General features: G+C 40.7%; 1 protein-coding gene across 1 annotated transcript; it reads right to left on the reverse strand.

Moving 5' to 3' along the window:
- Nucleotides 1-475: 475 nt before the first annotated feature.
- Nucleotides 476-11,426, reverse strand: GLE1 (GLE1 RNA export mediator). Its single transcript, XM_010570973.1, has 16 exons — nt 11,281-11,426; nt 10,551-10,775; nt 9,362-9,487; nt 8,974-9,122; nt 8,587-8,647; nt 8,052-8,306; nt 7,070-7,298; nt 6,366-6,481; nt 6,107-6,176; nt 5,614-5,756; nt 4,567-4,757; nt 3,962-4,091; nt 3,517-3,621; nt 2,439-2,521; nt 2,191-2,254; nt 476-1,490 (listed from the first exon to the last, which is right to left on the reverse strand). The coding sequence occupies exons 1-16, from the start codon at nt 11,374-11,376 to the stop codon at nt 1,422-1,424; spliced, it is 2,112 nt and encodes a 703-aa protein (XP_010569275.1). The 5' UTR covers nt 11,377-11,426; the 3' UTR covers nt 476-1,421.
- Between the last annotated feature and the right edge of the window lie 727 nt (nt 11,427-12,153).

Raw genomic sequence — 12,153 nt, forward strand, 5'->3', positions numbered from 1 at the left:
AAGTACACGTTACAAACTTTTCTCAGAAATCTCAAGAGGTATATAAAAATCAAACTCAGATTCTCATATGGCCTCAACTCCACTTTCTACAGCTTCAAATTGTGGTACCTCTAGGAATAATAAAAACTCATCTGGTAAAAATAATAATAAATTTTAACTTGCAACAGTATATTGCAAAAATAACACACTACTTTCCAGAACTCAGAAGCAAATTTTCTCATCTTAGAGGCCACCAAAATAGTTCAAGGACAGTGCACCATAAATCAGATAGATCTCCCATCACTCTGATCTCTTACACTATCTGTCTCCTGTATTCACCAAGGAGCTGTAGATTTTCTTGACCATTCCTCTTCTACAGAAAAAACCAAACTGCATCAGCTTCAGATTAAAAAGAAAAAAATTAAACTTTAATAATAATTTAAACATATTTCTAGAATGAACTATTCTCAGAATAATCCACCATTGGTACAAAAGTATTACAGTACTTGATACATAAAATACCATAACATTGATAAGGAAGAAATCCATTTACATAAAAAGAGCCCTTAATGAAATGCACCTTAGGTAACACAAGCATACCATTTCCCCCTCAAATGACAGCAGAACATCAGCAAAAGTGCTAGAATGAATGCACCATTTTGACACTTTTTTCTTGTATTAAGAAAATGGATTATTAGCTTCCATCCATCTGATGGATAACAGACACAGAATTTCTGTAGTTTCAGGAACTCTGCTGTTCCCCCATGAAGTTTCTATTATCCATGCAAACTTTCAAAACAGTGAGTGTACCTCTCTTAAATCGAGAGTACTGCCTCTTGGAGCAAAGTTACATTCAACAGAGATAAGCGTCAACACTGCTAGGCCAATCTCACTGTAGTTTTAAGATGTTGTCGAGACAAACAGGATGCAAGTACATCAGCATAATTAAAATTGAATTATAAAAGACAGATGTAATAAATACAAAAATAAAGTTCTAGCTGTAAATTTCTGAGATTGATTAGTCTGCTAAGACTTCATAAAGCTATGAGGTATTTTCACTTCCACGAACAGAACAGCACTGTGCAAATTTTCAATCCAAAAGTCTTTAATCTCTTTAGCCCAGAGGTCATCAGGATACTATATTTAAAATGTCTTCCACATGTTTAAATATATGAAGGAAGTGTCTTCATTTTTCCACAATTCACTATAAAAAAATACTTACAAAAATCCAAAGTAAAGAATAACTTCCAATTATTTGCAACAAATTAAACACGAGTTTGTTCTGCCCAACATAAATCTTAATGAATTAAACATTAACAGGTGGATGGAATATTTTCTCCTCATTCCTCTATATACAAAATATATTTATTTTGCCTTTACATGTAAACAGGAAGCCAGGTCTGAAAGCACTGACATCCAGGGGGAAAGAAATAGAAACTGATCTATGATCTCCAAAAGGAAGACTGCAGAGCACCCTTTGGTAATGGAATTTCCTTCTGCTGTAGACATTCCTAGTGGAGAGAGAAAGACAAAGAAAAAAAGAAATGTGTATCTTAATTTGTCATCTCTTCTCAGGAATTTTGATGGCTCTTAGTGCACACATTCAAATCATTGCTAATAAAATGTACCAAAATTAACTTTGAAGTGAAAGTACAAACTCAGATTATGATATTAAAACATGACAGATTCAGAGTCAACATTCACAAAACAATTTAAATAATCAAGTATTCTACAGTTTTGCAAGCTTTCATAAAAAGATGCAGAATACAATGCTAAACAAACGCTACAGAGAGCAGTTCAAAGTGTCTACTTCCTCATGTATCTAATCAGGACAACAGATAAAAAAAGCAAACCACTGATAAAAATAGCTGTTACAGAAATGACTCAGCAGAATCCTCCTCCACCTATACATCTTCTCTCACTGCAACTAGTCTCACTGAACTTCCATTTATAACCAAAATACATTTTCACTGAGAAAAATTAGATGTGAGGTAAGAAATAAGCAAGATGTTTGCTATCATAACTATCATTAAGTTAATTCAGTAACTGAAAAGTTACAAAAGACGGGTTACATCACAGTGACTGGTCTGGACTATCAGATATGCTGCAAGCAGCACCAGCCTCATTAGCAAAATGATGGATATATCGAATGAAGGGAAAAATCCTCAAAACACTTGAAAACTAAAAAAAAAACCAACAAAACTGCTTTACCTCCAAGAATTGCTTGAAACGCATTAAAGAGCCCATCTGTCCAGAGCTGGTAATTGCTTCAATTCTGCAGAAATAACAGCATGTTTCAAAATCTACTCAGACAGTTGAGTTTGATTTACAAGTGGGTGTGGGGGTGAATGGCAGAGATTGGAAAAGATGGACGAGTCATTTAAGAGCAAACACTCATGAAGTAAAAAAAACCAAAACACCCAAGGATCATTTCACATTCCTAACCACAGATATCATACCTTGGGAAATAGTCTTCTCGAATAAGCAACATCATTTTCCAGAACTGAACCTGATACTGTTTCATGAGAGCGTTGCCACACACCTATGGTACAGAAATCCACAAAGACCAGGTTCCAGAACTGGGTTTCAGACTAGCATGACAATTTCAGTTCAATAAAGCTGTTCAATATCAACCACTTAATAGTCTATCCAGACATTTAAAGAAATATACCCAACATTCACAATAAAACAAGCAAATCTTCTAAATGCCATTACTGCTACCACAATCACCTTTTTTTCTTGTTGGCTGTGTGGTGGCCACTGGTATCAATCTTACGTTATTCTTCTTCTCACTCCAGTCTACCTCTAAAAAGAACACCATTCCCTAATGCCATTTGCTAGGGCATATTGTGGTCATTTCCCCATCTTGATTACTGCAGTGTGGATTCATCAGCTTTCTTCATACAGTTAGTTTACAGGATGAATGTTCCTCAAACGTCACCACTACTAACAGAATCCCCATGGTGTATTTCACTTTGCACTTACCTTCTCATTTCTACTTTTAAAGTTCTTTAGAAGGCATTTGATAAGCACAGAAGCTGCTTGTGTTCAACAGTGTTTCTCCCCTGACTTCAGCCTTTAACTTTGGCTCTTATTTAGCATAGGCCTGTATCTTAGGACATGGGATTAATATACATCAGGCTCTGTCCTCAGCCTGAAAAACCCACCCAGTTTTATGAACTAATTCAGCTGGAAAGACCACAGGACCTCAGTGCATTGTACAAACTGATGCCAAGCGCTTAGCCGACCTTACTTTTATAGGACCATGCAACTATTTTTAATATACCAGGAACCTTAAACAGAACCAAATACAACAACAGAAGTTGCATGTGTAAAAACTTCCATTTTCAAATCATTCAGCTCCAAAGCTATATTTGCAAGAATGTGCAATATTCACATTCGTTTCTGAAGGAATAAGGACAAGTTAAAAAAAACTCTTAAAATAAATCACAATGAACCTCACACCTCAGCAATCCCTTCAGAAACTAAAACGTCACCAATTTAGGTCTCTAATCATCAGCAATCCACATCACTTACCTCCAGAAAATCAAAAAGAAGTGTGGCTGTCACATCTGCCAGAGGCTCCATATTCAACATCTGAGCAAGCCAGCGCCATCCATGGTTCAGCCCATGAGGATGTGTCTATAAAGCAACAAAAAAGCTACCCAACACTTGTAAGACTTGCAAAATGCTATTATCAAAACAGGCAGTTTTCTAATTTACTTTCTTCTTTATAAAGTTATTTTATAATAGCCTAACATAAGACTTGATCATTATGAAAATAAAAAGAAAGGAAGCAAAGGTCTATACTACAAATTACTTTGCATTGCTTTGTTGATTATGGTTATGACCATCTCCCTTCAAATACATTATAAGCTGGTTTAAAGTTCAGCACACCTTAACTACAAATCAAGTTTGCAATATATTTAATGGACTCTTGGGATAGTAACAAGGTTCTAATTATAATGCCAAACACGCGTACCCCGTGTTTGTTTCCATAAGGCCACCGGAGTTGAATGATGGCAGCATAAAGACGAATCATTCCTGACATCCGTTTAAGAAAATGATCTTGCTCTTCCATCTTAGAATCCTTAACTTGATATCCAAGCATCCTATGTATGAGAAGACATTCCAGTATTAGTACAGCAAAACCCATTCACTTGAGTCCCTGCAGTTCTCAGCTTACTTTAAGTCAACTGTACTGAGAACAGGGATGCTCCAAAACCATACAATTACTGCAAAGGCTGATCATTACCCTCTGGATCATATGTTCCACTATTTTATACCACGTAGATTATTTAGGTTCTGTACTGGATATTTCAACTAGAATCAAGCTACGGCTATCAACTGTTCTTTGAGAATGACAAAGAAGAATAAGCAAAAGAGCACTTCAAAGCTGAAGGACACAGCATCCTCCAGGGAAACAGGGTTAGGGGAGCTGCACACTTGTGAGTGAATCTCCAGAGTCTATGTCAGCATGTCACAGTGCCTACATAATCAGAGGTTGGGAAAAGTGGAGTTCACTCAGAAGAATACAATCTTCACCCTTGCAGGGTTCATGCTGAAAAAGTCCAGTAATAAATTTACCTCTGATACTCTTCCATAGAAGTCCCCTCCTTCAATGCAGGGTAAAACGGCACAGAATAGGGGCACTTTTTGTGCAGGTGAGCTAAAAAGAGGTCTCCAACTCGAGGGTGTATTTCCCAAATTCCTGAGGCCACAACAGCAATTGGGAAAGCTGCATCACGGTGAGAAGCTACTTCTTCTTCTCCTTGATTCTGGAGGGAGGAAAGGAAAGTCATTCCCCACCCCTTCAAGCCATTTCTCAGACAAAAAAAACCAAAAAAACCCAAAACATCTTTTTTGTGTAATTAGCCTCTACTAAAGAATCCTAATGTTTTCATGGCTATGTAGCCAACCACAGAAAAGCTGATAAAGCCCTAAGTCCTCAGCTCCCACAGAGGATGACAGGACAGAAAAAAGGAGTTAGCAAATACAGGTACAAAGTGCAAGGCTGCACATATATTTTCACTCCAAACAATCATTTTCAAATGTTTACAGATCAGTCAGTTTTACTCCACGGACTAATTTTTGCGTATATTTGTCACTGCAGGGACAAAAGAGAGTTTCAAACAGCCTAAATTTACCAAACAAAGAATAGAGAAAAATACTGCCAACTTCAAAAAGCAACTTGAACAATGACACTTCATTTCTTGGGAGGTGCTAACTACACAGCAGGGACAGAAGTTCACCTCTTGGGCCTTAGCTTCCTCCCACCCCCTGCCAAGATGTAAGGTTTTGAGCACATATACAGTTTTGTGATATATCATAAGTTAACTATCAACCTGTTTTCCACTAACACTGTACCTAACTAGTTCGAATGTAAGCCTGGACTTTAAAATAGTTCCTCCTCTTAGAAGAGATAAAATAGGGGATGGGAGAGAAAGAGAAACTAAGTTCTTTCACTTTTTCTTAACCCAGAAGCACTTTCTCTAATCAATATGAACATTAATACATGCAAGCTAAACACCTAGTAATTTTTTTCTTGGTAGTTGAAGACATAGGACAGTGTCCAAAAGAACTTCTTAAAGCACTAGCTAGTTTGCCACCCCAATAAAGAGAACACTTCCTCACCACAAATTTCTCCGCAAGTTTGTAGTAAACAAAATCCAGACCCTGTGGATGCTGAGTCACTGATACAGTTCGCCCTCCACTCTGAACAGACTTTCCAGAGAGCAGGTTATTGATCTTGTCAAATATTTCTCTCAGCTGAGAACCTGCAAATATAAAAGGAATGTATGGAGACAGAAGATTAGGAAACAGCAGACAAGTCTTAACCAGACCACATCAACTTCACAAAAACTAGACCTACATCCAGAAGGGCAAGGCACCCCAAACTGCATGTTTGCTACATCTGATTAAAGAAACTTAATCATGATGAAGCAAGATGCCTCCGAGGGAAGCAACAGGCGTTCAAAACATAAGCAAACACTGTGCTGCAAAGACTTGGACTGTATGCATACCAGCTTTCTGCTGTAGGGATAGTTATAGAAACATTGGATGTCCTACTAAAATCTTTACATCAAAAGGCATTTCAGTTGGATTGGGTTCTTGGCATTTTCCTGACCTGCTATTCTAGAGATCTGGCTCACAGGGATTGTAGCTGCTTTCTGCAAGTCTGTTTTTATCTTCTTAACCTGCAGAACAAGCAAACAAACAACTTCAAAAGCCTTTACAGACAAGTAAACTACTATGATAGTTTGGATAAGCAGACTGTTAACAGAGGCTGCTAAGCTAGAATTTTTTTTTTTTTAAATGAAAGCTGTCCTATTTCCCCTAGAAATTAAGATAATTACTCTTCAGCAGTATTAATCATTTGTTCATACCTCATTGTTGTCTTTGCAGTTGCTGATTCCACTGAAAGAAGCAACACACTGCTCAGCAGCATCTTGAAGCTGCTGGTACCACTGCATGGTACTTTCTTCTGCCTTAACTTGAAGTCCTGGTATTAAAAAAAAAAATATCAGAAGACTAATAAAGACCCAAAACTCTAGAGAACCTTAAGAAAACTTTAAAATAAAATTGCAAGGAAGTATCAGCTGCATGAGTGCTTTTTCCCCAGAATTTAGTTTAGAAAGTTATGTTCATAAACGAACTACAAGTTTGCAAGCTATACAGGAGTCCTCCTTCTTCAGCTTAGTAATTTATATATGCAGGGTATCTGGCCTTAACTTACTCTCAAGAAAGAAGCCATTTCAGTGGTCTGTTCTTGTATGTTTTGTCATATCATGCATGACCCATCTACACTCACAAGAAGGCACAATGTTATTCTCTAATACTCCAATATATGGCATACTGTCTAGAAACAGCAGGTTTTGCTCCAGTTAATACAGTCAATTTATGCTGCATCAGTTTCATTTCAAAAGTTTGCTGCCAGCAGTCTTATACCCGTTTTGCTAGTTGTGCTAAAAGTAAAGGCTACAAGAAGGTGTGTCATCACAACAATAAGATTCAAAGTACTATTTAGTCTAACAGTAAAAGAGTGTGTAAGGGGAGGGGCAGGGGGAGGGAAGGGAAAAGCCTAACCAACCTTCCTTCTGCTGCTTTCCCCCTGATTGCTGTGCAGGGGCAGGAGTCTGAGCCTTCATCTGCTCTTTTTTCAGTAACTCTTTCTGCTTTTGCCTCTCTTCCTCTTCATCTCTCCTCCTTTTTTCTTCTACAGCTGCAGCGATTTCTTGCTGCATGCTGGATATCAACCCTCGCATCTCTTGCAGTGCTCGTTCAGTATTGGCCACATCTACTTGAGTAGGGAAACCTCTCTGTCAAGAAACAGAGGAGGTAATATAGCATCAATCTTTTGTTCCACTAGCCGTAGACCAACGGCAAGAATAAGGAGCCTTTGAAGCATTAGTCTTCAGGTAACCTGGGAACCAACTAAACATTTTATCCTCTTTAGTCGAAATATCTTTTTCTCCTTTATTTGTACATAACATTGGTCACCTTTGTAAATAATGTTAGTCCATGACTAGATCTCACAAGATCTTGGCCAACAAAAATTAATAACACACTTTGACAGTGATAAGCGAACCTCAGTGCAAAGCCTAGACAACTTCCTCTGCAGAAAGCCAGCTGTGACAAGCTGGAACAGAGAATTAGCCTTATTATAGTGTTTTATTTTTCAAGGTTTGTATCCCACCTTTACATAGAGAAAAAAATTTTAAAGGAAACCTAGTTACTGCAAAAAGGCTTACGAGTATAGGAGAACCATAATGGTGTGGAGAACCACAACTGGTTTCTCAAAAAGGACCTTTACAGCATCAAGAGTTTACAGTATTTTAATATTGAATCTTTCTCCTGTAGAAATCCTCATGCATTTTTGTAAGCCATTTTCAAGAGAACAGCTAAAGTGCCACGGAATTCTCCTTTTAAATTAGATACTTTATAAGCCAAATATCTAAAAACATTTCTGTGACATCTTATTTAACAGTCTCATAACAAGCTGCCTTTAAAGAAGGCAGGAAGCTTTATGAAGAAATGAAAACCAAAGTTAAGAACAACTCTAGAGCCTCTACCTCGCTTGTGGTGCGGATAAGTCCTGACACCAGCCCACAGATCTGGTTGCCACGATTACTGTATGCAGAAAGATCAATTCTTGGCAAGTCTTTGTGTCTATAATTGGGATCAATCTGCTGGTTAAGCTGCAGCACTTCCTCCTGGATGGAATAAAGGCGACGCAATCTTTCCTGGCCCTCTTCCTTACGCAAACGCTCCAGCTCTTCCTGACGCTGCCTCTGCTGCTCTGCCTCGCGCAGTTTTAGGTTTAATACCTGGGGAGAAAAAGAAACAAGAGACACAAAATACTGAAATAACTCCAGCTTTACAGGTCCCTCCTGGTCTGATGACTAGCTTTACAGGTCCTTCCTGCTCCCACAACACATGTGCCTTTACTGCATTTCCACAACAATGCAGCAGGTGTCTAGGACAGCACCAGAAAATACATTCTCACTACAGGGGTGCCATGTAAATACAAACAAATCAATTGGTCTTTCCAGTTCCCACCGAGTAGTCACAGTCTTTTATGAAAGACAACTCTTACAAGTCACAGACCTTGGCTCTGTGTCGGTGTTCTTCCTTCAATTTCTCTTGCTGTCCCTGAGCCTCCTTTGAGCTACAATACACATAAAGACAGAAAACCTGTATTCAAGACAAGCACAAGACAAAATACAAGCAAACATACAGCAAGTTACTTTTAAAATAAGCCAAGCTAGAGGACCTTTAACTGTCACAAATATAGTCTTTTTCTAACCACTGAAACCGCAGCAGTAACCAGAGATCTACTCTGAAAGACAAATAGTAACAGGATAGTTAATATAAGAAAAGCAGCAGGTGAGATTTTCAAGCACAAGTGACTAGCACAGATCCGTCAGGCACAAAAATTAATCCTCACTTTGATTAGATTCTGTAATATTTTAAGGATAGCAGAGCTAATCTCACCTCTTCTCCATTACTTCTTGCAAATCTTGGAATTCCTGATGCTGCTTTAGCTCCTTCAGTTCATCAAAGCGTTTCAGTTGTTCACTTGCCAGGTCATACACTGCCCTCACCATCTGCTCTTGCTGCTCCTGCCGTTGCCTTAGCCCCTCCTGCAGATTGCAGAGGTGCCAGAAGCACCACAATGTAGTAATCACCAGAATTTGGACAGAAGAAAATACAAATCAAATTGCCCAAAGTGGGCCACCATGGTCTACTTGGGGTTATCCTAAAGTTTACTCTCTAAGGTTTAGGATAACTTACTATCCTGCTACTTTTACCAGAGCATTGTTACATCTGGTTACGTAGCTCTCCTGTAATTCACATACACCCTCAAGTTGTTTTCCTTTACCTTTCCTTTCAACCTGTGCATCTCTTCATACATCCGAATGCAGCCTTCAACTTCTGTAACTTTAGATGGCAGAACTGCTGGGAAGACTTCTTGATCCATCTCCAGCAGACTAAGATCTTCATTTCCCTGCGTGGTCAGTGTATAAGCAAAATCAGTGACTGAATACTGTATCAGCCACTCATAGAGGAAACAGGTAAATCAAGTCTCCTTAAACTGCATATTACTTGTAGAGAAACAGACAAAGGAGTCAATCAATGCACAACAATTTAGAGTAGTTATATACCTCAGTAGCGCAGCCTCACCATTTTGAGTATCCTCCAGCAGCTATATGAAGCTGGGATAATTACTCTTCCCAATCACTAAAATTGGGAGCAGAATACCAAGAGCCTATATGACATGCATGAAGGCTAACTGTCACCTAGAAAGGCGAGACAGACTCTCCCCACATTCTCTTTACATTCAGTGAAGATGGTACACTGGAAGAAGTAAAGACAGGTTCATACTTTGAATCATCCTTCAGGAGGAGTATTCAGACTCTCTCTTATAACTTTTATCAGATCTGGCTGCTTCATTAAGATGTTTTTCTCACAATATATTTCTCAAGTCCAAATGGAGCCAAGATGATGCAAAACTTCACTGCTCAGTCTCATTGTTATGTGGTGAAGTCATAATTTAATGCATAGCAACAGACACTTATTTTCTTTTCAGGTGCTTCATCAGCTTCACTACCTCCAAAGCTCAACTGCTCGTTACCCAGCTTCCTACCCTTTTGCCTTGTAAAAGACAGCCATAACACATCTAAGTCATTCAAAGGCTCCAGAGAACCCAAGGGGGTTACTCATGGACTCTTACAACAGGCCTGATCCTATTCTGTGATCTTATCCCTCCAACTGGATGAACCCCATGCTGCTAATCCAATCCATGTAACTATACAGCTCCAACTAAATTCTTCTTAGTTATGGTGAAAAAGGGAGTTTGCTTTTAGCCTACTATCAAACGTTATTCTATTAAAAACTTGTTAACACCAATTTTATCTTCACCCATTTATCCTACAAAAACTTGAAACTAAGCATGTTTTTCCCCACAAGTTAACAGAACACAAACCAACCTTTATCAGACAATTTATGGCAGCAAGTTAGTATGCTTTCTCTCACAGCTGTTCACATGTGAACTATAATCAGAGAGGTACCTTTGTTTCACTTGGCTCTGTAGATGAAAGTGGTGGAGAGCCCTGGCAGCTAGCAGATATGATCTTCTCCAGAGAAGATGACTGGTTTGTGCAGGGAGTGGATTCTTTAGGCGTTGAACTTCTGGAGGGTGCAATTTCTTGAGGTGATTGCCCAATCACTCTGTCCAGGACCCAGCCAGAATAAGGGGACAGCACAAGAGGAGACATGCATCCTTCCAAGATATCCTAGAAAGAAAACATTTTCTGTAAGCGTGAAGCATACCAAGAAAGCAACAAAACATTAATGAACACACATTGAAAACATCTGCACAGATCAGCAGGTGCTTTATAATTGCAGCTCAGTACCCCATTTACTCGCTGTTTCTGTTCAACACTTTTTCCGAGCTCCCCTACTTTTGCAGGGCAGCAGGACCGCCACGCTTGAACCTTCTCCTGTAACACCTCCTCCCTACACCCTGCACTATCTACCCAGTACGGAGGAGCCAGGACCCGACCTGCTGGAAGGGGAGCAGGGGGGCCCACCCGCCGACAGGCGAGGAGGAGCGGGCAGCAGAGATACCACAAGGACAATTGAACGTATTTCAAGCCCCGACTGTTAACGAGACAAGGAGCCGATGGATCACCGCTCAGCCAGCGCTCGGAGGGACGAGTCACCGATCTCCCCCCTCAGCCGCCCTCAGGACGCACAGGCCCGGGGGCTCCCAGCCGCCCGCCGGGAGCGAACCCTCACCTCATCCTGGAGCCAGTGGCGGCAGTAGCTCAGCTGACCCTTGCTTGAGGTGCGCAGAGCCGCCAGAGTCTCCCAGCGGAGCTGCCGCGGCTGCATGGCGACCCGCTGCCAAGGGCCCGGCAACGGTCTGACACCCCCCCCCCACCTCGCCCTTCTTCCGCTTCCGGGGCACCGCTTCCCGCCCTCTGCAGAGCGGGCGATAAGGGCGGTGGCTGCCCCCTGGCGGGCAGGCGGGGCCCCGCCCCTCCCCGCCGAGCGCCAGAGCCCGGGGTTCGAGTCCCGCCGGGAGCGCCTCCCGGGGAGCGGGGGGTAGCTGCGGTGAGGAAAGGTGCAGGGCCGTGAAACACCGGCAGCTTCGCCGCTTTTTCCCTTATTTTCTGTATTCTCGCGGAGGGGCCCCGGGAGGGAAGGCTGGAGGCCAGCCTGCACTGCAGCATTGATCCCGGGTTGCAGGGGCAGGGAGAGGCCACCATCCATGAGATAGGGAAAGGGGCTGGAGTGTAGTTGCCTGCACAAAGCCCCGCGGATGTGTTAATTTTTCCAAAATAAGGGCTAAAAGACCCTAGATGCAACACAACGAAAAGGAAAACCCAACATAACCAATTAAAGTGTAGTTTATTGTTTGTTTTACCATAGCACCTTTAGGATTTTTGAAGTGTTAAACATGCACACACACACAATTGCAGAACTCCCAAAAAACAATTAACTTAGAAAACCTTCATGAGAAATACTGCCCAATGACCACATCGCACATAAATAGCATACAAAAGAGATAAAAATAAAAACAATGTAAATTTTTGCCCCCAGAAGAATCATTTACTGGAAAGAAAAGGGCAGTAGAGCACACATGAGTTTTAGGGACTCAACACATTG

This window comes from Haliaeetus leucocephalus, unplaced genomic scaffold (genome assembly GCF_000737465.1).
Source record: "Haliaeetus leucocephalus isolate CR32 unplaced genomic scaffold, Haliaeetus_leucocephalus-4.0 Scaffold306, whole genome shotgun sequence".
Taxonomy (NCBI): domain Eukaryota; kingdom Metazoa; phylum Chordata; class Aves; order Accipitriformes; family Accipitridae; genus Haliaeetus; species Haliaeetus leucocephalus.

Excerpts from the sequence above, each read along its gene's own strand:
- GLE1 (XM_010570973.1), bottom strand. The coding sequence starts at position 11,376 with ATGCAGCCGCGGCAGCTCCGCTGGGAGACTCTGGCGGCTCTGCGCACC. Across the intron at positions 9,488-10,550 it reads CAGAGCCAAGTGAAACAAAG|GGAAATGAAGATCTTAGTCT; the intron begins GTACCTCTCTGA and ends CTGACCACGCAG. Across the intron at positions 7,299-8,051 it reads TTATCCGCACCACAAGCGAG|AGAGGTTTCCCTACTCAAGT; the intron begins GTAGAGGCTCTA and ends GTTTCTTGACAG.